The 27,199-nt window shown below is 38.3% G+C and overlaps 2 protein-coding genes across 2 annotated transcripts in view; one reads left to right on the forward strand and one right to left on the reverse strand.

Moving 5' to 3' along the window:
• Positions 1–1,969: 1,969 nt before the first annotated feature.
• TRA2A (transformer 2 alpha homolog) lies at positions 1,970–25,318 on the reverse strand. Its single transcript, XM_055314558.1, has 8 exons — positions 25,121–25,318; positions 14,506–14,639; positions 10,590–10,755; positions 8,689–8,877; positions 5,106–5,221; positions 3,548–3,673; positions 3,154–3,221; positions 1,970–2,998 (listed from the first exon to the last, which is right to left on the reverse strand). Exons 1-8 carry the CDS (start codon positions 25,154–25,156, stop codon positions 2,988–2,990), a joined length of 846 nt encoding a protein of 281 aa, XP_055170533.1. The 5' UTR covers positions 25,157–25,318; the 3' UTR covers positions 1,970–2,987.
• CCDC126 (coiled-coil domain containing 126) overlaps positions 24,597–27,199 on the forward strand; it is a 105,473-nt gene continuing 102,870 nt past the window's right edge. The window contains exon 1 of the mRNA XM_055314561.1: positions 24,597–24,814. The gene's annotated coding sequence lies outside the window, so the exon portion shown is untranslated. The remainder of the gene's footprint in view (positions 24,815–27,199) is intronic.

Below are 27,199 nucleotides of genomic sequence, written 5' to 3' on the forward strand. Positions count from 1 at the left end.
GTTGGTGATATGCTGCTTAAATCTTTAAGTACTTTCACCATCAACAGATTAATATTCTCTTTGGGCAATTCCCAGTATTTTAATAACCTAGCTTAGGAACTAAATTCTCTAGGCACCAGCAAGAGCCCGCTTTGTTCTTTGGATATTCTTTATTGGCAAAAACTTTTTTTAAAAGACATTTTGTTTTGAAGATTTTAAGATTTTGTTTTTAGTATTTTATTTATTGGGTGGCTCACTGGTTGAGCATCTGCCTTTGGATTAGGCTGTGATTCCAGGGTCCTGGGATTGAGTCCTGCATCAGGCTCCCCGGAGGGAGCCTGCTTCTCCCTCTGTGTCTCTCATGAATATAAAAATAAAATCTTTAAAAATAATTTTTATCTATCTATTTATTTAAGAGAGCACACAAGACCAAGGGGAGGGGCAGAAGCATATTCCTTGTTGAGCAGGGAGCTCAACCTGGGGCCCAATCTCTGGACCTGGGGATCACAATCTGAGCCAACCGACTGAGCCATCTAGGCAGCCTTGTTTTTTTTTTTTTTTTTTTTTTTAAATTTTATTTATGATAGTCACACAGAGAGAGAGAGAGGCAGAGACACAGGCAGAGGGAGAAGCAGGCTCCATGCACCGGGAGCCCGACGTGGGACTCGATCCCAGGCCTCCCGGATCGCGCCCTGGGCCAAAGGCAGGCGCCAAACCGCTGCGCCACCCAGGGATCCCCAAGGCAGCCTTGTTTTAAGTAGGCTTTATGATCAGTGTGTGGCTTGAACTCATGATCATGGGATTGTTTGGGACCCACAGTGGGTGTAGAGATTGCTTAAAAATAAAATCTTGTGGGACACGCACCTGGGTGGCTCAGCAGTTGAGCATCTGCCTTCAGCCCAGGGTGTGACCATGGAGTCCCAGGATGGAGTCTGCTTCTCTCTGCCTGTGTCTCTGCCTGTCTCTCATGGATAAATAAAATCTTAAAAAAAAAAAAAAAATTTTTTTTTTTTTTTTTTAAAGATTTGAGAGCCAGAGCATGAGAGTGAGCGTGAGCACACAAGCAGGGAGCCTGAAGTAGGGCTCAATCCCAGAACCCTGGGATCACGACCTGAGCTGAAGGTAGATGCTTAACCAAGAGAGCCACCCAGGTGCCCCCGAATAAAATCTTTAAAAAATAAAAAATACTGGCCACTTGGGTGGCTCAGTTAAGCATCCAACTCTTGATTTCAGCTCAGACCATGATCTCAGGATGGTAAGGCTGAGGTAAATATCAGGCTCTGCACTCACTGAAGAGTCTTCTTGAGATGCTCTCTAAGTATTTTACAAATAGATACCTGAGGCACTTCAATCTCATAGATCCCCCATCTATTACATAAATGATAATAATCTAATTTTATCCCCGCTGCTTTGAGGGAGAAAACAAAGGAGCTCATGCTCCTATACCTTCTTAAAAGTAACCTGAGGGCAGCCCGGTGGCTCAGCAGTTTAGCGCTGCCTTCAACCCAGGGCGGGATCCTGGAGACCCAGGATCGAGTCCCACGTCAGGCTCCCTGCATGGAGCCTGCTTCTCCTTCTGCATGTGTCTCTGCCTCTCGCTCTGTCTCTGTGTCTCTCATGAATAAATAAATAAAATCCTAAAAAAAAAAAAAAAAAATTAAAAAAAGTAACCTGAAACATAATCCATCTCTTTACACCCTCACTTACATTATATTACAGTTGTCTGAGTATGTTTTCTACTAGAATGGGGGCTTCTTGAAGACATAAACCATATTATTATCTTTTCTTCACCATGGTGCTTGGTACTGAAGTTTCTCATTACTGACAACTTGGCTGACAGAAGAGAGGAGGGAAGAAAAAGGAATTTTAAAGACTGAGGAAGAGAAATAATTATACTGTTAGGTATAAGCAAAAATGTTAGGAAAAGGACTGGTTCCCAAATCAATCCAGTTACATTTTCCCATTCTACCACAATAAAGAGACAGTCCCATTTTCAAAGAAATTAACTTTTATTTGAAAGGAGACTACTTTTCCTCACACATATCTTCTAAGGACTCTATACAATAATAGCCTGCTTAACCATTGTCCCAATACCAAAATTTCTAACAGCAAAGTATACAATTGCTCTATGTAATAAATAAGAGTTGTCCTTCACTGATTAAGGGAATACTTAAATTTCAATAAATTCAACACAAAAATCACACTTTAAATTTTAACAGATGTATTTTAAATACAACATGTTTTATAGGAGCCCACAAGCTTTCATTTCTTAAAAAAAAAAAAGAAGAAAAAAATGACATCATTTTTAGGGTTCAAAAATTTCGTTCTTCCAAAGAAATGACCAAGTGTTTTCTTTGATAGCTTCAAACTTTCTATACTCAACTATTTGACTGCTCCATGCCACCCCAAACTTTACATGACTGAACTAGTTTTTGTGTTACTATCTTCCCCAAAGAAAGTTAAAAAAGGAGTTCATCATAAATGGAGCTCTAGTACGATGTCTAATTCAATATCTAACACAAAAGAAGTCTTAAGATAATTTCTTTCCTCATTTGATTAGTCAGGAATTAATTTTCTGTAAAAGCAAACAAAGCAAACCAAAAGGGGGGGGAAAAAAGAAAGGAAGAAAGAAAGAAAAAAAAATCATTTACAAAGCATAACATTGGGGGATCCTTTTTTTTACTTAGATGTTTAACTGCTCAAAATGACAACAATTACATCTTTAAGAGTTTAGTATACTAAAAGGGGTGGGAAGAGCAATACAACTGACAAAGTGTAGATGGCGAATAAACCAAAGATTTTTTGTAAGGGTTCTTTTTAACAAGTAGAAGGATTAGAAGCTTGGGGAAATCCAGAATTAAACAAAACCAAACCCCAAAACCAAACCAAAACAAAAAAACCCCAAAACTAAACCAACACACACACACACACACACACACACACACACACACACACGAAAAAAAAAAGAGAAAAGAAAAAGCTGTCCTCATCTGCAATCATTCTGCTTATCAATAGCGTCCTGAAAGAGAAAAAAACGAAAGTCAAAATGACAATTATAGTTTGACTTGCCTAGTATTTGTCCTACTATTAACAATCTCCATACACTCTAATTTTCTAAAATAAACTATTAATCAGAAATGGCTCCTAATGCCACAAAAGTAGAAGTATACGTACTTGGGCTGTAGGAACGAGATCTCGATCGTGATCTGTACCGACTATAGTAAGGAGAAGGTGATCTTCTTCTGTAGGAAATAAAAGATTACTTAGCATACCACATAATCACTCCATTGAAGCAGGTGAAAAATAAAATTTCCCATCATTCAAATACATTCTTTGTGTGCCAATTAATACTAGAACAACGACCAAACGACAAAATACTGGCAAAGATAATTAATCTTTGCCTTCAAACATGAGAAAATAATCTCCCTCTAACTTTCTCAAGAAACCACCGTTTTAAATATTTGTATTTATACGTATATATAAAAATATATATAAAACACAAATTAAAAGTACCAAATAATACAACTATCATCTAATTTAGAACAGAAATTACAAATTAAAACATTACCTGTACCGGTAATCATAGTCTTCATATCTGTCATACCCACGATCATATCCTCTATCATAGTAAGAATCTCGACGCCTGCCACCTCCTCCACCTCCACCTCCGCCTCCGCCACCGCCACCACCACTACTACAGAAAAATGTAAAAATTTTACAACAATGTGATTATTTTCCAGTTTTATTTAATACCAACTGGCACTTAACTAAAATGGAGGGAGGAGGGAAGATAAGAGAAATAACCCTCTTCATGTCAGCAACCCCACGTCTCATTTTGCAGAACTCCCATGGTATTATTCTGCTTTGATTTCCTATTCATTACATAAGTAATCAGGAATGATTTCACAAAACTCTGTAAACTATAAACTGCTCTTTTATTAATGCACTACCCAAATCAGTAGGACCTTTTCCTTCTGAACAAGATGAAATGGAGCACTGTGCTGGGAAATAGTATCAAAATGCTAAGATGTGAGTCATTAGAATGAATTAAAAAACAATAAACATCAAGATTTAAAAAAGGTTGTTAACCAACCCTGAACAGCAAAAAGAACTAAAACTACCTTACACTGAGGCCCAGCACTAAAAAAATTTCAAGGTCTGGTTTTTAAATCTTTGGCAGCAAAATTAAACTAAATACTTTCTTCTATAATTTTTCCCAACTCCCAATCATTTCATTTAGGGACAATATTTTCATTTTAGCTTTCTGTAGGCTCTCCTTGCCAAACCTTACATTTTCCCCAGTTAAGGTTTCAAAGTAATCAAACACCTTCTTTCACTCTTAAGAAATAGTCTTAGTTGTATGATATTAAAAACGTTTACAAAAGACCTCTATTTCCTGCATGATGTGAAAACTGGCTTAAACAAAAAAATACACAGCACTATCTGTAAAACCCTTTCCTATCCACAAGGCTTCTAAAGTCACATTAAAGAATACTTAAACACACACTACTTTTCCAGTATTTAATAATTGTTCTATTTTTTTTTTACAAGGCTTTATTTACTCATGAGAGACACACAGAGACAGAGGCAAAGACATGGGCAGAGGGAGAAGCAGGTTCCCTGAGGGGAGCCCAATATAGGACTCAATCTCGGGACCCCAGGATCACCACCCGAGCCAAAGGCAGATGCTCAACTACTGAGCCACCCAGATGCCCACTAATTTTTCTATTTGTATGGCACCAAAAAGGACTCAGGAATGACTTTGATGGTTTTAATTTGTCTCTCTCCTCAAACAGATGTAAGAATATACACAAGTAACTTTCAATTCTAATTTTATGAAAAAAATCATTTTGTCTCTTTATTAATAAAAAATTTGGGTAGATTTCTGCCTCTTACAGTTTAGCTTTAAAAACTTGAAATCTGGGGATCCTTGGGTGGCTCACCGGTTTAGCTCCTGCCTTCGGCCCAGAGCATGATCCTGGAATCCTAGGATCGAGTCCCACATCAGGCTCCGTGCATGGAGCCTGCTTCTTCCTCTGCCTGTGTCTCTGCTTCTCTGTCTCTCTCATATATAAATAAATAAAATATCAAAAAACAAAAACAAAAACAACAACTTGAAATCTTACTGAGTTGGTCTGCCCATGTAGATGCCCGGTGTAGGTGTGTGTGCTCTTTTGGTAATAGAATAATCCACCCGAATTCTTCTACCATCCAGCTCCATTCCATTTGCCCTTTCCATAGCCTGTGAAGGAGAATAGGTACAGAAAGTCATGCATAATTCAATAATGAGAAGCTACTAAAACTACAACTAATTAGATACATTTTCCATTTGAAATGTGAAAAAATTAAAATTCTCTAAACTTCTTTCCCAAAAAACAGACCAAGATTTTACATTCTAAGCCTTGCTACGTGCATGTCAATAGCATTGAGTTTTCTAATGTACACACAGACACTTAAACAGGCCTCTGCTGAAAGACCAGGGGCAGCTGCTGAGAAAGAACCACACAACCTGGCTAACTCATGTCTAGGCAACTCCAACCAAATACTGCAATTCAGGTGACAAGCCTCGGTTAGCCAAAACCATTCCTTAGGTAACACACCGCCACCTAGTGAACTCCAAATATAAAAGAACTTCTAAACCCGCTAAACCTGCCAACTAGTTGCTGTCTTTTTATCTGCACTCAACTTTCCTTATCAATTTGCCCCTAAAAAAAAAAAAAAAAATTGCCCCTAGGCACTAATACCAATAAATGGGATAGTAAGTCAACTACTTCACCAAATTTGCAAGTTCTTGGAACTAAAATTAAAGCTGCCATTTTCATTTTATTTTATAAAGAAACAAACCTGGCAGGGTGGTTATGGGAGCAATCAAGAGCTAGGACAAATACATTTTTAAAAAATTTTAATTGCAGCAATCTATACTTCACAACTTTTTTTTTTAAAGATTATTTATTTATTGAGATGCCTGGGTGGCTTAACAGTTGAGCATTTGCCTTTGGCTCGGGGTGTGATCTCGGGGCCGAGAGATTGAGTCTCACATTGGGCTTCTCATGAGAAACACAGAGGCAGAGACATAGGCATAGGGAGAAGCAGGCTCCCCGGAGGACCCAGGACCCTGGGATCATGACCTGAGCCAAAGGCAGATGGCTCAACCACTGAGCCACCTAGGTGCTCCTATACTTCACAACTTTTTTTTTTTTTAAAGATTTTATTTATTTATTCATAGACACAGAGGGAGAGAGGCAGAGACACAGGGAGAGGGAGAAGCAGGCTCCATGCAGGGAGCCCGATATGGGACCCAATCCTGGGTCTCCAGGATCACAACCCAGGCTGCAGGCGGCGCCAAACCGCTGCGCCACCAGGGCTGCCTACTTCACAACTTTTATTTCAGGTCAGATATCTTACTCTTTTAAAAATTTATACCTTTATCTCTTAATTGAGAACAGAAATAAATCACAAATATGTAACCTAAAAAGTCATATTATGTGATAGATTAAAACATTAGAGGGGCAACCTAGGTGGCTCAGTTGGTTGAGTGTCCTAACTGAATTTTGGCTCAGGTCTTGATTTTGGAGTTGTGAGATCGAGCCCCACACTGGGCTCTGTCTGCACTGGGCGTGGAGCCTGCTTAAGATTCTCTTATTCCCTCACCCCCACCCCATCCCTGCTGGTGCACATGCAAGCTCTCTTTCAATAAAAAAAAAAAAATTAGAGAATGCTGATTAGAATGTCTATTACATTAGGTAATATGTAATTTACAACCTGACTGTTAAGTGTTAATTTTGTTAGAATGATCTAGGGTTTTTTTTAATTTTTCATTATTTATTTATTTTTTGATTTGGGTTTTTTAACCTACACACTATTGATATTTTTGGATGGCTAATTCTATATCATGGGGGCCTATCCTGTGCATTGTGAGAGGTTTGGTATTCCTGGCCTCCATCCACTAGATGCCACTAGCATCTACAATTTTTTAAAGATAAGCTAACTTTTATTATGACCGTTTATGTTGCAATCAAATGATGATGCAGATATCAATGGCCTATGTCCAACTACTACCACATGTAAAATGGTACAAACAAGAAATGGCAGTATTTGCCATTTATTAGTTTGTTGTGTTTGTTTTTTAAAGTAAACTCTATGCCCAATGTGGGGCTCAAATTCATGACCCTGAAATCAAGAGTTGCGTACTCTACAAACTGAACCAGCCAGGTGCCCCACCATTTATTAAGGTTTGATTTAAATACCACCATTACCTACTTCCTGAGCTGAGATCAAGACTTGGATATTTAACTGACTGAGCCACCCAGTTACCCTAAAAAGGGTTTGATACAAACTTAACAATGGGCTTCAAATTCTTTAAAATGGAATTTTCTAACCCAATCACAATCAACTTTTAGCATAGAAAGCAAGCCTACTGCTCCCTTTATAATCTAGTATGTAATATGTTAAGTAGCACAACTTCAGGGGCATTTGGGTGGCTCAGTCAGTTAAGTACTGGACTTTTTTTTTTTTAAGATTTATTTATTCATGACAGACATAGAGAGAGAGAGAGAGAGAGAGAGAGAGAGAGAGAGAGAGAGAGAGAGAGAGGCAGAGAGGCAGAGAGGCAAAGACACAGGCAGAAGGAGAAACAGGTTCTATGCCGGAGCCCGACATGGGACTCGATCCTGGGACTCCAGGATCGCGCCCTGTGCCAAAGGCAGGCACTAAACTGCTGAGGCACCCAGGGATCCCCAATTGTTGGACTTTTGATTTTGGGTCAGGTCATATCTCAGTGTCAAGGCTCAGCAAAGTCTGCTTGACATTCTCTCTCTCCTTCTCCCTCTACCCCTTCCCCTGCTTGGATGACTCTCTCTCAAATAAAATCTTAAAAAAACAAAACAAAACACCACAACAGCACTAAAACAAAAATGAAAAAGGACCAATACTATGTATTATATGTTAAATAATAAAACAGAGTAACAGATGAAAATGGATAAGCAAAGCTCTGTATCTATACACAGGCAGCTAATTCCACCCAAAATTAAACAGATTAAACCTAAATAACATATAATTTCTTTTTCTTAAAAAAAAAAAGTTATTCTATACACCTAATGTGGGGCCTGAACTCACAATCCTGAAATAAAGTGTCACTCTCCTTCACTGAGCAAGCCAGGTGCCCCAAAATATAATTTAATTTTTAAAAAGTAAGTTTAATCATCTGCTTGGAGTATGAATAAGACTTAATCAAAAGAGAATACTTATGTAGTTTACTTTTCCCATTAATTCAAACACATACACCTCAGTGTGTAAAACCAGATTTCTTCCCCCCAAGATTTTTTAATTTATTCATGAGAGACACAGACAGAGAGGCAGAGACACAGAGGGAGAAGCAGGCTCCATGCAGGGAGTCCAATGTGGGACTCGATCCTGGGACTCTGGGATCATGCCCTGAGCCAAATGCAGATGCTCAACTGCTGAGCCACACAGGCGTCCCTAAAACCAGATTTCAATCAGGATATGCTTATATCAGGAAATAAATAGCTAGAGAGTGAAACTGGAAATTTCCTGTTATAATACTGAGAGGAAGAGTTTTAACCAAACTCAGGTCACAGAATGAAAGAGAACAGGTTATGGAACTGGGAAACTCTTAGTCAACTTTTAACAACATAATCATGCACATGAGAAAAATTTCAAACTGAAAAATAATTATAAAAACAAAATTACCTCCTTTGAGTCATCTATTCTTTCAAAATAAACAAAAGCAAATCCTCGTGATCGTCCAGTTCGCTGATCATAAACCACATTGACACCACTCAATGGTCCATATCGGGAAAATACTTCACGAAGATCTCTCTCTGTTGTGTATAAACTGAGGCCAAACACTCCAAGACAAGTGTTGGGATCTGGATTTGCCTGTTGAATAAAGATGTGATTTAATTTCAAGTTCCAAACTGAAATAAAAATTAAAACATACAGAAAATACTTTGCTTAGAACACCTTATCTAATACACAAAGTATACAGTTTCAAGTCACTTGGGAAAGAAGAATTAAAGAGGAAAAAAACCAGATGAGTCATATTTTACAGTTCACAGTACATTCAAGCCTTCTTTGGAGTATATTTCCATTGTAGCCTGAATAAAAAACATTCCTACTTTCTTTTCTTTTTTAGATTTTATTTATTTATTCATGAGAGAGAGAGAGAGAGGCAGAGACGGAGGCAGAGGGAGAAGCAGGCTCCCTGCATGGAGCCCAATGCAGCACTTGATCCCAGGACCCTGGGATCACAATGTGAGCGAAAGGCAGATGCTTAACCATTGAGCCACCCAGGCACCCCACATTCCTACTTTCTAGTCCAGCAACTTTCAGAATTAGACTAAGAATCTACCATAGCTTAAAGCCATATTTGTGGTTTATTCAAATGTTTTCTAGCTTACAGCTTTGTACTTAATACGACTTTATCCATTAAGTGCTGATCAGACATTCCTTCATTTTCATTCTTACCAAGGATATTTCAATTTTCCCAAAATTCAGATTTGAAAAATCTATGTACAAATTTCAAAACATCATTGAATAGCGGACTCCATCACAGTTCAATAATTTGGTATCACATGAGGGAAAAGCACAGCACAGCCATTAAGCATAAGAACTTTAAGAGTCAAGCAGCTTGGCTGAAACCTGGGCTCTGCCAGTTAGCCAAAAACCAAAACCTGACCGTCACATATCCAAGATTCAACTTCCTTATCCATTAAATGTATTGAAAAACTGTACAGTGCTCAGTATGTGTTAGCTATTATTACTACATGTATTTCTTTGCCAGCTTCCCCTACTCCTCACCAAAACTTTTTAATCTCATTATTTTTTTTTTAAGATTTTATTTATTTATTCATGAGAGAGAGAGAGAGAGAGGCAGAGACACAGGCAGAGGAAGAACCAGGCTCCATGCAGGTAGCCTGATATGGGACTTGATCCTGGGACCCCAGGATGATGCCCTAGGCCAAAGGCAGGCACTAAACCACTGAGCCACCCAGGTGTCCCTAATCCCAATAATCTTCAACTCAGTTTATGCTTTTCATTTTTTTTTTTTTTAGATTTTATTTATTTATTGAGACATACAGAGAGAGAGAGAGAGAGAGAGAGAGAGAGAGAGAGGGGCAGAGACACAGGCAGAGGGAGAAGCAGGCTCGGAAGCAGAGGGGAAGACGTGGGACTCGATCCCAGGTCTCCAGGATCACACCCCGGGCTGCAGGCAGTGCTAAACCGCTGCGCCACCAGGGCCGCCCTACGCTTTTCATTTTAATTCACAGAGCATGTATTTCCCTCCCCCCAAATTTCATCTTTTAACTACTCCAAAGTCAAGAAAATATATTAAAATGTATAAAAACAATATTCATATGCCTAAGGATGCTTTTGGAGTACCACCTTATTTTTTATTTCCTTAAGTAATCTTTACACCCAATGAGGGGCTCAACCACACCACCCTGAGATCAAGAGTCACATGCTCCACTGACTGAGCCCCTGTAATACCACTTTAAAGTAATGGTCTAGTCTCATGAAAGCAAGATATTATGCTCTGACTAAACATATAAAAGACAAAATAAGTTCATTAATTTTTCAAAACCACATACCCTGCTGCCTGTATGTCTTCTTCGGTTAGACATTGGAGAATGACTTCGGCTTCTTCGACGCCGGTATTCTGGTGTATATGACCTACTTCGAGAGCGTCTCCTATGAGAGTGAGAATGGGATCTGGATCGAGTATAACGTCTATGAGAATGCCTCCTTGATCTCGACCTTTGAGAGAAATAAATTTAGGTAAGTATACTGAAGCAAGATGGCTAGTGCCACGGATCTATACATGTATCCCAGTTCCTAAGGAAAGAATATTCTTCTTGTTCTCCTCATCACTATAATCATGTTCTCTGTCTGTCCTTTCTACATTCACTCTTTTCACTTTATATTACAAGCATATTACTCTTCCTTCTCTACCTTCTCTAAAAAGAAAAAGGGATGGGGGGACAGGAAAACAAGGAGCCACTATTTAATGGGTTTCAGTTTTACAAGATGAAAAGAGCTCTGGGGACAGACGGTGGTGGTGGATGCACACTGTGCAACCATGTGGATATATTCTCCACCACTGAATCATATACTTAAAAATGATTAAGACTGTAAATTTTATGTTATGTGTATCTTACCACAACAAAGACAACACAAACCACCAACTACCATTACCACCACAGTAAAATCCTTTGATTCTTTTTTTTTTAATTTTTATTTATTTATGATAGTCACACACAGAGAGAGAGAGAGAGAGAGAGAGAGAGAGAGAGAGAGAGAGAGAGAGAGAGAGAGAGGCAGAGGGAGAAGCAGGCTCCATGCATGGGGAGCCCGACATGGGATTCGATCCCGGATCTCCAGGATCGCGCCCTGGGCCAAAGGCAGGCGCCAAATCGCTGTGCCACCCAGGGATCCCAAATCCTTTGATTCTTACCATCTTCTCAATATAGTTCTAAACTCCCTTCACTATTATTATTATTATTATTATTATTATTTAAGATTTTATTTATTTATTCATAGAGACACACACAGAGAAAGAGAGAGGCAGAGACACAGGTAGAGGGAGAAGCAGGCTCCATGCAGCGAGCCTGATGTAGGACTCGATCCTGGGTCCCCAGGATCACACCCTGGGCTGCAGGTGGCGCTAAACCGCTGTGCCACCGGGGCTGCCCCTCCCTTCACTATTAAATACCATTTCCTTTCTAATCTTTCCTTAGCTCACTGCAATCTAGCATCTACTAAATTAATTCAACAACCCAAATGCCCATGTAACAGTCTTCATTTCTTCAAGCTTTCTACAGCATCTCACCCATTCCTTCCACTGCTGATTCCCTAGTTTCCCTAGTTCAACTCTTATCTCTATTTCCGGTCACTGATTCTCTTTGTTTCTTAATGCAACAACTTCTTATTTACTATTCATGTGACTCATCCCTAATAGAACACCCAGATCAGCAGTGATCACAGTCTTACAAAATAACTTAAGATGTTCAATAAATGTTATACATGTTAAGGGCCAGAAAGTCTAAAAAGACAATACATGGGTGAAAAGAATAAACTAAGGAGGGCAGTTTATTCAAAACAAAGAAGGCTAACAATAAAGCTGAGAGATATAAATTTTACTAGGTAGACAGGGGAAAAGTGTTCTAGGAATATCAAGAGCAAAGGTTCTTTGGCAAGACATGGAGATATGGTTCCTGGCAAATTTAGGATAGTTTTAGGTATTTTTCATTTTCCTTAGCATTATTTTATAGTCTCAATGAAAAAAAAAAAAAAACAAAAACAAAAGCAAACATTAATAAGAAAACCTGTCATTTAAAATATCAATTTTGGGGCACTTGCATGGCTCAGTCAGTTAAGCACCTGCCTTTGGCTCAGGTCATGATCTCAGGGACCTAGGATGGAGCCCCATGTCAGGATCTCTGCTTGCAGGGAAGCTGCTTCTCCCTTTCCTCCCTGCTTGTGCTCTCTCTTGCTATTTCTCTCAAATAATTAAACTCTTTGAAAAAGAAAATATCATTATTTTTAAATAGTAATGAAAAACGAGACATTAAAAACCCTTGTGGAGTGCCTAACTTTCCTCTAAATCGGATAATGATTAAGTGTTGTAAGAGAATAGAGAACATGCATGCTCTTTAATGTTTTCAGATGATGCTCAAGCAGAAAATGAATTAAGTGACTGAATATCTTGAGGGAAGAGAATTCTAGGCTGAGAGCAGCATGTGCAACGGTCCTAAAATGAAAATATGCTTATTTGTTTGCACATCCAAATTCTACACAGTGCTATTCTGCCACATGTATATTTAACAAGAATGGTTATTAATTGAGTTGGATCCTGGATACGATGGAGAAAAAAAGACATAGCTGTGGACTCAAAAAAAGTACAGCCTTTTAACCAATTGTCTCATGCTCCACCATCAAGCAAACTCTACACAAAGACACATTATGTCTCTAATCAAGAAATTATTTATGACTTAACCATCCAGGTTGTTTTTAAACTTTTATCTATTCCTGTACAGCTGGGACATCTGATACAATGAACTTTGCGGTGTTCACTAGTCTTTACTGTCAGTGGAAACAATAGTGGTAGGGGCTTCTGAATCACCCAGAGACTCCTCCACTCCCTGCCCCAATTACATCTGGCCAGAGTTCCACTCTGGACCTGTTGAGTCACAATCTTTAGTAAAGGATGTAGCTGGAATGTGAATCTTTTTTATTTTTCCTTTTAAAAGATATTTATTATTTATTTATTTATCTATTTATTTCAGAGAGAGAAGCAGACACACAGGCAGATGTGGGACTCAATCCCAGGACCCCAGGATCACGACCTGAGCTGAAGGCAGCCGCTCAACCACTGAGCCACCCAGGTGTCCTGGAATGTGAATCTTAAGAAATCTTTACTGAGCTAAATCACATACCAAGTCTCCAACAGAGAAAATTACGTTTTTGTTGTACAAATATTGCTGAAATAAAATCAAACTCCAATCCTCAATAGCCAAGTACATTTACATCAATTAACATATTTAATTTATAAAGCCAGCTTTTTTTTTTTAAAGATTTTATTTGAGAGAGAGACAGAGAGAGAGAGAGAGAGAGAGAGAGAGAGAGAGAGAGAGAGAGATGCAGAGAGACACAAGCAGAGGGAGAAGCAGGCTCTATGCAGGGAAGCCTAACGTGGGACTTGATCCCGGGTCCCCTGGGCTGAAGGCGGCACTAAACCACTAAGCCATATGCAGGGAAGCCCGATGTGGGACTTGATCCCGGGTCCCTTGGGCTGAAGCCGGCACTAAACCGGTAAGCTACCAGGGCAGCCCTAAAGCCAGTTTTTTAATTTTAATATATATATGTGTGTGTATATACATTTATAAATAAAATAGCTAGCTATAATAGCTAGATGGGCTAACTGGGTAAGAGATTACTCAACTCTGCCTTATCTAAATCTTATCTAGAACATTATTTTTTTTTTTTAAAGATTTTATTTATTTATTTGAGAGACAGAGGGAGAGGCAGAGACATAGGCAGAGAGAAACAGGCTCTATGCAGGGAGCCTGATGTGAGATTCAATCCTCTGACTCCAGGATTACACCCTGGGCCGAAGGCAGACACTCAACCACTGAGTCACCCAGGGACCCCTCATTTCTTTATTTTTTTGAGGTTTGAGAGAAAGACCGAGCGCGTGCACACACAAGAGAGTCAGCATAAATGGGAGGAGGGGCAGAAGGAGAGAAGCAGACTCCTCCCTGACGAGCAGAGCCTGATGCAGGGCTTAATTTCAAGACTCTGGGATCATGACCTTAGCAGAAACCAAGAGTTGGATGCTTAATGAACTGAGCTACCCAGGCACACCTAGAACATTTAGTTCTCAACTCCACATTATTTTTGTGAAATTTCTATACAAAATGCAGCAGAACCGAGGGACCTGGTAAAAACCACCCTGCTCTAAAAAAAAATCCAAGTAAATTATCTTTATTTTATTTTAAGCACACTTACCTGGATTTTGATCTTGATCGAGAATGGGATTCAGAGTGTTTGGAAACTCTTGATGGACTACGAGATCCTGACCTGCTCTCCGATTTTACACGAGCAGGAGTTCCCGTTGGAGATTTTGACTGAGAGCGAGACTCCTAACAAAGAAGACAGTATTACAAATGGCACTGGTCACGTAGATGCCTAACACCTAACATTTAATGTACCGTAATTATTTATATTGATTGCTCCTGAAAAACAAATGGTTAGGCAACACCCTCCAGAAAAAAATTTCAGCTCATTAATAACCCATTGTTAATACTGCTAACTGTCCTCAATAATTCCCTACTTGAACCAGATCACCAATTCTCTATTAACTAAGAAATCATGCAAATTCATCTACAACTTGATCATACAGACACTGGAACATAAACCATACATTTACTTAACCTAGGACCCATTCATTCTTCCAGATTCTTTTAATTCTACTTCACTCTTGCTTTCTACTTCTCTTCATTCTTCATTGAGTTTTTCATTTTTCATACTTCGTGTATTCTTCCCCAATTCAAACAATTCAAAATAGCCTTAAAAAAATATTCAAGTGCTTCTATCTGACCAATCTTCTGTTCAATTTTTTCCCCCATTCAATTTTAATTTTCTGATCTTTAATACTTTTCATTAGCCTTCTTTTATCTTGATTTATCTTCCACATTCTTGGAAAAAACTCTTCAATTTCTTCACGAACATTAACCTTAATGGAAAAAGAACATTTAGTATATTTAAGCACGTGGGGATTATAAAACTCTGCTGGAGTTCAGAATGTTATCTACCAAATGGAAAAGCCAGCAGGTAAAGTGCAAATAACTAGTTTATTAAAAAACAATTTTATAATCTTTAAAATTGTCCAAAGTCTAGTTTCTAACAATTAAAAAATTTACTGAATTTATCTAAATGTTTTTACCATATTCTTCACCCTCCTCCCCTCTCAGGTTTCATCCTAGTTCCTAAAACGTGAACAATTTTAATATAAGTACTTAACCCAAGCATAAATCTAACATTATCTGTAATCCCCCCACCTATGTCTTCGTTTTTACTAACTTGTAACTTGAAGATTCTTAATCATCTTAAAATAAGCTTTCACTAAGCCATACTAAGATACCAAGGTACAATTAAAGCAAAGCATTCTAGGCTGAAATTTGTACACACCCACCTAAAACTCACATATTATAGGACACATGCTGAGGTTCAAAGAAGTAAAAAAAAATTATATTGGTGAAATTACTAACATCTTCCAAGTATGTTTGACCACTATCTTTGCACACTGACTTAATCAGAAACATATGGTCTGATGTAAAAGCAGTATAAAGAAAAAACAAAGGGGAAAAGGGCATGAAATTCTTAAAATTCCCCCTTTGGTTTGTAAATTACTATTACATGTAGTTTTGCAACTGTGCCATTTTAATATTCTATATTATCCATGAAGTATCATAACGTACAAAAGTTACAAAATTAGTATCATGGTCTTTATTTTTTAGTTACACCAATTTTACTCATAGTTTTGCATATTTTATGCAGTTATACATATATACATATATTCCCCCCAATGACTATATTCTGTAGAAAACTGGCTTCTGAAAAGCTAGATATAAATCAACTCTCCAAATCAAATGATTTAAAATTGATTAAGAGATTTTAAAACTTTGACAGATACATGAGGCACTGATGACCAAAGTGGGACAGTTTGGTTTCTCTGTCCTTTTAAGTCTTGATTATTAGTGTAAAAAAAAAAAAACAAAAACAAAAAAAAAACACTGCAACTCCACACCAATTTTCATTTATGCCACAAGACTACCACGCAACTTCCTTAAAATTTTCCCCCTATTTGGAGTTTAATGTCAAAAGACTTACTTATCAAGAACTGTACTAATGCTGCTAGGCCTATTTGGTTTTTTAGATGCAAACAAAAGTGAAATATATAGATAGATAGCTACCTTTCTATTCATTATCAACCTTTCCCATTTAAGCTACCTACTACAGTAAGTCTTTCAAGCACATCTCTGATACTCTCTAAATCCCTGGACAGATGCCTGGAGCAGCAATTTAGGCTTTTTCATTCACTGAAACTGTAAAAGCAGCATATTCAGTACTAAAAAAAAAAAAGTAATAGATAATTTGCTTGTAATTGAAGCATCACATAGACTGGTTCATTAAACTGAAAAGAATGATCTTCCCCTCTCTCTTGGCTTTCCCTTCTATAAAACAAATCCTGTGGTATAACATTTATCCTACTGTAGAACAGCAGTAGATGGAATATTACCTATGAATATCACCACAGCTCATGTTATACATACATATCAGAATGCACTCTGTTACACTATAGAACCTTTAATTTTACAAGTATAAAAATCAAAGTCTTATATTAAAACTGAAAATTTATTCTTCGAAGCTTATGTGAAGCTTCCTAGTGCATAATAAAAATATTATGGTCCAAATATGTGTATATTCAATTTCCAAGTCTTCCCTCATAAATGTAACAGTTGAAAATTATTCAAAAGTGATGAAAATGCCACTTCCTAGGAATTAATATAAACTAGGAAACTTGGTAGCACCTTAAATTTTAAAGTTTAAATTTCAGTTCTGGCACAGCAACTCATTGGAAAAAATGAAAACTTTCTTTTGGTTTAACAAAACATTAAGATATAACAGTATCTTTTCAAAAGACATTAGAATATTTTAAAATAATCCTGCTTTTTAATTACCTAAGGTATCACCAATACCTAACAACTCCTTTGTTGCCTATCCTTCAGTTTTTATATACCAGGGAAACTTGAATCGGCCTTCATTTCTTTGCAAAATCATTCAAGGTTAAGAAAGAGTCCTCTTAATTCCCTTTCAACACCTAGTTATAAAGTTGTCACTACCATTTTAATTTCCAAAAACAATTTAGAGACTTCTCTCAAAAGGTAAATCAATTAACTGTCAGTAAACTTAACCTGAAGAACTACAAAGCATAAAATAAACTTTTAATTCTTCAGAATTAGTTTTGCTATAATACCAAAAAAGGGGGGGGGGCACGTCATTCTAAGAACTGGTAGTTAAGTCTTCATGCATAGAAAAATGGTCATATGAATATTTGCCATTTTTCAGTAACTTTATTTTTCAAAAGCAGTTCCAAGTAAGTACCATTTTCATTAAACTGTGCATTAGAAACCAAGATACAATAAGCCCTTTATGGACAAATGCTAGATTATCTTTTTCTACCTTTGACTTGTCTTCATTACAAAATGGTAACTTCTTTTTTTTTTTTTCAAAGAAATACACACAACTATTCAAAATTTGGAAACTGAATTGAAATTGCAAACAGCAAAATAAAATACTGAGAAAGGATGGTTATCTGTCCTGTTTCACTAGCCTATACTTAATCTACTCTTAAAGCTGTTCAAATTCTGCAAATTCCTCAGTAACCTGCATCTGAATCCAACAACAACAACGACAAAAAACAAACAAAAATACACTGTCTAGTTGAAATGGGCAGATTGACTCAACCAAATCATATCTAAGTTTTCAATAGGAATCAAACAGACTTCCAGTCTACCTTACCTATTATAAACCAGAAGCCAAGCAGAAAGTTTTCACAGTACAACCTGCTTAAACGGTGTGTGTTTGTTCTTATAACTATTCTTTGTTATCAAGGTACCTCTGGTGGTAGCTGAAGGACACAGCCAAAAATAAAAAAAGAACTAACCATGAATACTAACAGAATACCACAGTATCCAATTCAAGCAATCTGTGTTAAAAAATACAGCTGCATTTTACACACTGTAAATAACCACAACAACCATGTACTATTCTTTCAATCAAGACAAAGGGTTATTAAGTATATGCACAAGTTGTTGCAGAACATGAACAATTCCTAGAGTAAGCAATAATTGCAGTATATCTTTTAATACAACTAGTATTATATAATGGGTGGAAGTAAAAAATTCCAACATATACGCTTAGTACTTAAAGCCCATTAAAATAAACATATAACATGTAGATGCTAAACTATATCCCATTCTAATATTATGGTAATGCAAATTCTATGCCAAGTCATAGTGCCAAGTTTATACAAATTCAAATCTATAATAGCATAAACTTTTAAAACTATCTCAAAACATTTTCCCACTACTTTATGAAATTAAGAGATCTATTTCTATAAAAAAAAAAACAAAACACTAGAGCATTTAGGTAAATTTTATGTCCCAAGGGGGGTGGTACTTAAAATTGCTCCAATAGCTTATAATATTTATTGTACTAAGAACTTCATTCTTTGGGGCTTATGGGAAACCACTGTTTATCCAATTCTTTAATTTCAGTCTACATAAATAGCAGTTCTGCCTACTTCCTGAGTAAAATAGGTTGCTTCTCTTGGACTCTTAAGCTTATAAAAGAAATCCACTCTCTTTACCCATAACTGTTATTAAAGCAATTCCTTAAAAATACCTGTATACTGCACTTTTTTTTTTGTGTGTATACTGCATTTTAAGTGAGATTAAAGCAGTCTTTCCATCTGCAAAGGCTCACAGATATTCTAACACTGTGTCTTTACATTCTCTGAAATTTGGAATAATTTTGGAAATGCTTAAAGAAATTACGTAGGAATTGGCACTTGTGCATACATAATAAAATTTAAACTAGTCATAAGTGGAAAATTACCTGTAAAATTTATCTTTTGTACAAATTTTAAATATGGTTCATAAACTGGCCAGCTTATCTGTCATGATCAATTGTAATGTCCAAAAGGTTTAGCTATATTAAAAGCCAATAAATAACAGCTGAAACCAAATTGTTCACTAAGAACTTGTGATAGAATTTTCTACTTAGATTCTCATCTTCTAAGATCATAGGAGTCTTTACGAATCTTGAGTAAGACAGACTACAGGGCCTTAGTTTAAAACAACAACCACCACAACAAAACTTCTACCTCAGATTGGTCAGGCAGCCCTAGTCACTTATACTTTCGGTGAAAAATCATGAGACAATAAAGATTATACACAACTACCTACTGATAGTAATTTAGAGGTGGAAGGGGAAACTACATTTCCTTTCCTTATTCCTCTCAGAATTTTTTTTTAAGTGTTTACTGATTCTTTTTGTTATCTGATCATTACACCATTTTCTCACCTGCACTTCTGTTCTGCTAAATCTGTTAGGACAGGTGAATAAATAACAATCAGTATTAACTCATTTAGCATACAAATATATACTTTTTACAAAGGTTAGTTATTTGATTGATGCCTGAGCACCCACTGATAGTATCAAAGAGGTTTTCAAGCTGTCGGGAAGATTTTAAGAAATTATCATGTTGATTATCCATGGCCATCTCAACTTGTTCCGCTACACATACCATGGGTGAATAAATTCAGTTTTCAAAATTAAATCCATAAAGAAAACTCGTGCTTTTTTTTACGACTCTCATTCCTAAATATTTAAATCTCTTTGCATTCTTTCAGATCTCATGATTTTTATTATCTTTAGGAATGGCACAAGTCACTAAGCATCTATAACAAATCTGTGCACCGTGGACCCAAGTCACATTGCTCCTTTCAAAAATCCCACCTTCTTCTTATATCAAGTAAATTAGCACCCTTCAGTGCAATAGTCACAAATATAAAAAAATCGAGCATTAAAAAGTTTCCTTAAGTTTACACATACTTTGCTTAAAATATGACAGGAGGAATAAAAAAGCATTAAAATTGGATAAATGATGGACCTTTAACAAATAAACCTAAGACGAGACTGTCTTGGGTTTTAATAGTATTACGAGAAAAATCTTATCCTTTTGTAATAGGTGGATGTGATGATAATATATGACGTTGAATTGCCAAAATAACTATTTTTTTAAAAGATTTATTTATTTATTTATGATAGACAGAGAGAGAGAGAGAGAGACAGAGAGAGACAGAGAGAGAGACAGAGACACAGGAGGAGGGAGAAGAAGCAGGTTCCATGCCGGGAGCCTGATGTAGGATGGAGCCTGATGTGGGACTCGATCCCGGGACTCCAGGATCTGGCCCTGGGCCAAAGGCAGAAGCTAAACTACTGAGCGACCCAGGGATCCCTTTACCAAGTATTTTTTTTTTTTTAAAGATTTTATTTATACATGATAAACACAGAGGGAGAGAGAGAGAGGCAGAGACACAGGCAGAGGGAGAAGCAGACTCCATGCCAGGAGCCCGATGCGGGACTCGATCCCGGAACTCCAGGATCACTCCCTGGGCCAAAGGCAGGCGCCAAACCGCTGAGCCACCCAGGCGTTCCTTACCAAGTATTTTTAAGAGATAAATTGCTGACCTGATATTTTTATCTATAAAAGAGATTTTGTCTTTTTTTTTTAAGGAAGAGGGTAAACTTCACTTGTACTCTCACATTTACTTAAGTTTCATCAATAAAAAAAAATGTAAAACCTAGCTTAAAGGTTTGTTTTGTTTTGTTTTTAAAGCCAGTCACCACTATGGGTTTTGAGTGGCATAATCATCACTCCAATTATGTCAGGTTTCAGGGAAGAAATAAAAGCTTCCCCTATTTCTGCTATTCTTTAACAAAATATCTTAACACTCACAATTCCCAATGGGTACAGAAGAATTTGTATTTATTTTGCTTTTCACTTCTGTCATCCAGTCAAACCATCTAGTATATTGAACACCAGGAGTTGCTTAAAAATATTCTAACAACAACAAAAAAATCTAACTACTAAAGATGCCAGAATGAACTTTTTTGTTGTTGTTGTCAGAATGAACTTTGAAAAGGAGACAGGAATAAGTATTATCTTTCCTCTTCAATTGTACTGCAAAGTATAGACAATATGGAATTGTAAGATGGACTCCTACATGAGAATCATTAACCTCTATTAAAAACAATGGGCCACTGTATGAGAAAAAAATTGGGCTTAACATTTTCCTAAGATTTGTCTAAAAAAAAAAAATTAGGGGTAGAGGGTGAATAAAGTAAAATGATAAGAAAAGCTTAATTTTCATTTCCCTTAATTTCTATGAAGGAGACTAAGATTTTTTTGAGGCCTAAACTAATTTTAGGTGAAGCTGTGTGAAGCAAACTCTTTAGGAAGGTGACAGGCAAAGTCATAGCTGAAGTGCCAACCTCAAACTCAGCTCCAAAAACCATTTCTACTTAAACTATTTCTGTTGATATACATACCCCAAGTAAACGGCTTTAATCAGCCTATTTTAAAGGCACCCCTATTCTCCTGGATCCCTTGTAAATGTTTCACTCATTCTTTACATCCCACTGCTGTCCTGTTTAGACCAGTTTTCATAATTTCCTTCTTTAAATAGTTCAAGTGGGCCTTACTACTCTTCTTGTACCAGTCCTTCTGCTCTTTACTAAAATTCCTTTCATTATGCCACTCCCAGAATTAAGAATTAATACATGCCTTCTTCCTGCGTATCGGACTGTGTCCAAATCCCTGTATCTAGAATTCAAAACCCTCCGTTATCTGCATAGTAAGGCAAATCTACCTTCTCACTACCTCAGTAACCTCCTCATTGTCATATCCATACAATCTATTCCCTAACCATAAAATCCAATGTGAGTTTTACACATTAGGTAAAACTTTCTCTTCCCCCAGCTCACAAAACTACTCAGCTCCATTTTCTAAATTCTATTAATTCTACAACAGGGCACTCGATTATATACTTACTTTTACCCACATTTGAGCTGTCAGTCATCTCAAATTAGATTCCTAGTTCTTTTTCCCTCAAGAACACCTGACCTTTACTAGAAAGGCAGTAGTAGATGCTTAACAGTTTTACCTCGGGCAGAAGGGAATTTTGACAGGGTTAACTATTAGGTTAACTTATAACAAAATGCAGCCAATTACATTTTCTTTCCTAAAGTTCTTTTACTCCAATACTCTACATTGGAAGAGACATATATAATCATAATCTATGTATGCAATGAACAATGGCAGGAGGAATGCCTGTCATTGGATGACAGGAGGAATAATGGCAATGGACTGGGACCTGTAAAATTGATTAGTGACTATAAGGTCTTCTAAGCCTCAAGTTTTTAATTTCTAAAACGATTTGAGTATTCCAGTACTTGTAAAAAGATTGTAAGCAGTACATTCAAAAATATGTGAAAAATCTGGCAGTGGGGTGGGGTGTGGCAAGATTCTAAAATGCTATAAATATCAGAACTATTAGTCCTGTTTCTTCAATGTGTTCTGCAGTCCACAGAAAATTACCCTCTAAGTATCTTTTGAGTAAGATGGGGTTAATGGTTGTACTATTTATCCCATAGATACAGCAAACAAATCTGACCTGTCAATGTTGACTGTTACTTATAAAATTTGAACCATTTAAAAAACCTCAAAGACATCATTTGAAAATCCTGTTTTGAGCCTCTCTAAATGACAACACAACTGTATTCTATAAAAACTTTTAAAAACTGATTTGTGGTTAGCAGATAAGAGATCAGAGTAGTTTAAAAACCAAAAGCACTACTGAATACTAAACTGTTCAAACAATTTAAAAAAAGGCACACCCTTAGAAAAGCTCCTGGCATTCTCCTAATTCTTTAACCAATTAAAATTTCTATAACCAACCTACAAAAAAGAAAAAAAAGATGTAACAGGTAAGGGTGGGCATATTTATTATTCAATCTGCTGAGTTCATTTCCACTAAAATACCCTTAGATATCACCTGACAAAAATATTGCTCTATGACCGTAAACACTGTAAGGTAGGAGAACCCTTTTTCTATGAAAGTAAAATGTTAATGTCTACATACATTTTAGCATAAAACTGGGTGGGAATCTTACATACACTGCTTTCTTAAGTGGGTGACAGTTATCTAGAACTTGTTCCATTCCTTGACTTGATGAGTAATTAAAACATTAAGAACTTAAAGGAAAAGAAGGTCCCACATAGCCTCTTCACTTTCCCATAAACCAAAACAAACATTAGCAAAAAATAAATTTCTGTACTGAAGTCAACGGACGAAAAGATTAATGGACAGTAAAAATTACTTCCCATAACTACCTAACATGATCAAAACAAGCAACTTACACCAGATATTTTTCTTACAAGATTTTTAAAAAGTTTAGTTGGGACAATCAATATCCCGTCCTAAGAAATAAGCAGGCTCAACTACTCACTATACCTTTGATAGAGATTTTAAAAATCCATTCTTAAAGGCATTACAAAGTTGTTTGGTTTCTAACCTATTTAAATCTCTTTCCTCACAAAGAACAAATTGATCTTCTGATATAACTGGTTTCGAGTACTTTTATTACGAGCTTCTACAAATGATAAAATTCGTGCCATCCACCACACACCGTCAGTGTTTTTATGCGTTTCCCCTAGTGACTACAATACCAACAAAACAAGAACTTGCTGCCTGGGGATTTTCTTTTCAGGGTTTCACACGAACCCACTTCCACCAATTACCACTAACGAGGGTAACTTCGGAAGCAGAATTCAAATTATCAATGTTCTACTACACCTAGGCTGAGGATGACTTATCTTTGTGATCTTTATAGTCACTGGCCCCCAAATAATGGAAATCCTTAAGCCCTCTTTGCTGGCTGCGATTAAGAAGAGAAAATAGGAAGAGGGCCTTTAGTTTTCAGGTAGCATTCCGAGTTGCAGAATAGTATTAAAACTCACTAGGTATTTTTAAAACACTGAGCCACAAAATTTGTTCAGTTACGTAAGAATAAGGTTTGTGTGTTTTTGTTTTTTTACCGTAAAAACCTGCAAAGAAGTGGTTTTTAGATGAAAGATCACAGGAAGGAATGCATTAGAAGATGAGATATAAAGGAGAGAGAGAGAGGGAAAAAAAAATAAAAAACCCAACATCAAGGAATTAGAAAATTCAGGCGTTATAGCATTTCCACATTCATTTTGAAGTGAAAAGAAAGCAGAAGGGGACATTAAGGGAAAAGGGCTCCTCGCGTAGTTTTCCCCTCACAGCTCTCGTCTTAAGAACGCTTAAGGGTCGGTGCGGTCGTTGACTAACCACTTCATTAGGCTCGTCCCACCTTCAACCTCAAGGCTTTCGCCTTTATAGACGCAACGCCGCCGGTTCCAACAGAGACGCGGCCGCTCACTGCAATAGAGAGCCAAGGAGACACAGGCCCCAGCTAGTCCCACGCCAGCTTCTCCCCGCCCGGACAACAGCCCCGCGCAGCTTCGACCCCGAGACCCTCTACGATGCTCGGGGGTCGCCACAAATGCCACCGCAGGAAGCACCTACCACTATCCGGCCGGAGGGGAACTCCCTGCCGTCTCCTCCCGCCCCACCGCGACGGGGACCTACTCCTCGGAACAGAGGTGAGGAAGCCTCAGGGGTTGGGGAGAAGGGAGGGCGCACTGCGGGGGGAAATCGGACCCAGGAGTCCAGGTATCAGTCAGTCTCCAAAAAAACGGGGAGGGGGGGTTATCCGCGGTGTTTGGGGGGAAAGAGTGGAACCCAGAAGCCATCTTGGTATGTGAGGAAACCTCCGCGATGGCTCCAGAGAGGCTGCTCCCCGCGGGCCCCCGCAGGACTCCCCGCAACCCCGCCCGACCGCGCTCGTCCCCGTGAAACCCCGAGCATCGGGCCGCCGCCGAAGACGGCTCCCGCGGCTTTGTACTCACTCTGCCCTCGAAGTTGTTCTCCTCTACATCACTCATGTCGGCCAGGCGCTCCCCAGAACTAAACAAGAGACAAGTCTCGGCTTGAGAGCCGATGGCCTAATCAACCGCTGACTGGACCGTGGGGAGGAGGAAAGAGTCGGCAACAACGGCCGCTCCACTCCACTCCCACTCGGTCGCAGGCTCCGGCAAAATGGCGCCGGCCCCGCCAGAAACCTTCTGGCCTCCCAGTGCGCGACGTAAGGGGGCGGGCGTCTCTGTGACGTCACTAGCCCCGCCTCCCGCGAGGCTTTGTGGTGGTACCGGCCTACCTGGGAGGGGGGCGGGGGACGGCGAGTGCGGGGCGCCGAGGCGCCTGGGCTCAGAATCCCCAGCAGAGTGACCTTTCTTTCTTTCTTTCTTTCTTTTTTAAAGATTTTACTTACTTATTTATTCATGAGAGACAGAGAGAGAGAGAGAGAGAGAGAGAGAGAGAGACAGAGACACAGGCAGAGGCAGGGAGCCCGACCTAGGACTCGACCCCGGGTCCCCAGGATCACGTCCTGAGGCTAAGGCGGCGCTAAACCGCTGAGCCACCTGGGCTGCCCCAGAGTGACCTTTCTAACACGTCAGTTCTATTGAAGATTTTGAGTCACCAGGTGGGCTTTTATTGACCTTGGCCCCTTTAAATATTTTCCAAAGGGATTCAGATGGAACGGAAAAAACTGGAAGCATATACAGCATAAAATTTAGTATGCTCTTATTTTTGGGGGTATTCTCAGTGCTCTATTCCTACCCTTCAGCCTTTGCCCTTTGTAAGGCTATCAACATAATACCTGCGCAGGGGGATTTTATTTTATTTTATTTTATTTTATTTTATTTTATTTTATTTTATTTTATTTTATTTTATCTATCTATCTATCTATTTATTATTTATTTATTTATTTATTTATTTATTTATTTATTTATTTATTTATTGCAGGGGGATTTTAATGAAAAGTCACAGTTCTTGCCTCACTCCTGGCTGTCCCCAGTCCTTCCACCCAGAGATAACTCAATCACTTGTTTTTTTCCTCTTTGAGTCATTTCCTTACAGCCTTGGAGCCGACCTATCCACTTGGTTCTCAGTCGGGGTAATAATGTGTGAGGTGATTCTGAGCTTTATCTGTATTTCACAATTTTAAAAATTAGTTTCCTCCTAAAAAATTTCCCCCCATAATACTTGGTGATAAAAGAGTTGACCTAGACTTTGAACCTCAGTTTTGTTAGGAAAGTTAAACGAACAGTATTATGGAGATTACTATTCCTGAGCAAGATTTCAGAATGTGGGGCAGCCCGGGTGGCTCAGCGGTTGCCTTCCACCCAGGGCGTGATCCTGGAGACCCGGGATCGAGTCCCACGTCCGGCTCCCTGCATGGAGCCTGCTTCTCCCTCTGCCTGTGTCTCTGCCTCTCTCTCTCCCTCTCTGTGTAGCTCTCGAATAAATAAATAAAATCTTAAAAAAAAAAATGGGTGTGGGGGAAGGTGGACTATTAAAGACTAGTTTTTCTCTAAGGGCCTCTGGGTGACTTAGGTTAAGTGTCTGCCTTTGGCTCAGGGCGTGATCCCGGGGTCCTGGAGCTCATCAGGGAGTCTGCTTCTCCTTCTCCCCCTGCCACTCTCTCACTACTCCCCACTTATACTCTCTGCTCTCTTTTATGCTTTCATTCTCTCAAATAAATAACTTTTTTGGGGGGGCGCCTTGTTTTTTTCAGTCAGTAGAACATGTGATTCATGATCTCAGGGTTGTGAGTTCAAGCCCCACGTTGGGTGTAGAGTTTATGTTAAAAGAAAAAAAACTATTGTGGAAAATTTCAAACACACAGAAGTAAAGAGAATAACTTTTATGTTCCCATTATGAGCACTTATGTACCCGTTACCCAAAACTTTTTAAAGATTTTATTTTGGGGGGGGGCACCTGGGTGGCTCAGTTGGTTAAGTACCTGCCTTTAGCTCAGGTCATGATCCCAGGATCATGAGATCAAGTCCCACATCAGGCTCCCTGCTCAGCAAGGGGTCTGCTTCTCCCCCTGTCCCTCCCCCTGTTCATGCTTGTGCTGTCTC

Source organism: Nyctereutes procyonoides, unplaced genomic scaffold (genome assembly GCF_905146905.1).
Source record: "Nyctereutes procyonoides isolate TBG_1078 unplaced genomic scaffold, NYPRO_anot_genome, whole genome shotgun sequence".
NCBI lineage: Eukaryota > Metazoa > Chordata > Mammalia > Carnivora > Canidae > Nyctereutes > Nyctereutes procyonoides.

Coding starts and splice junctions, on each gene's coding strand:
- TRA2A (XM_055314558.1), bottom strand. CDS start 25,156: ATGAGTGATGTAGAGGAGAACAACTTCGAGGGCAGA. Junction 14,640..25,120: donor AGAACAACTTCGAGGGCAGA/GTGAGTACAAAG, acceptor CTTCTTTGTTAG/GAGTCTCGCTCTCAGTCAAA. Junction 8,878..10,589: donor GAAGACATACAGGCAGCAGG/GTATGTGGTTTT, acceptor TTTATTCAACAG/GCAAATCCAGATCCCAACAC.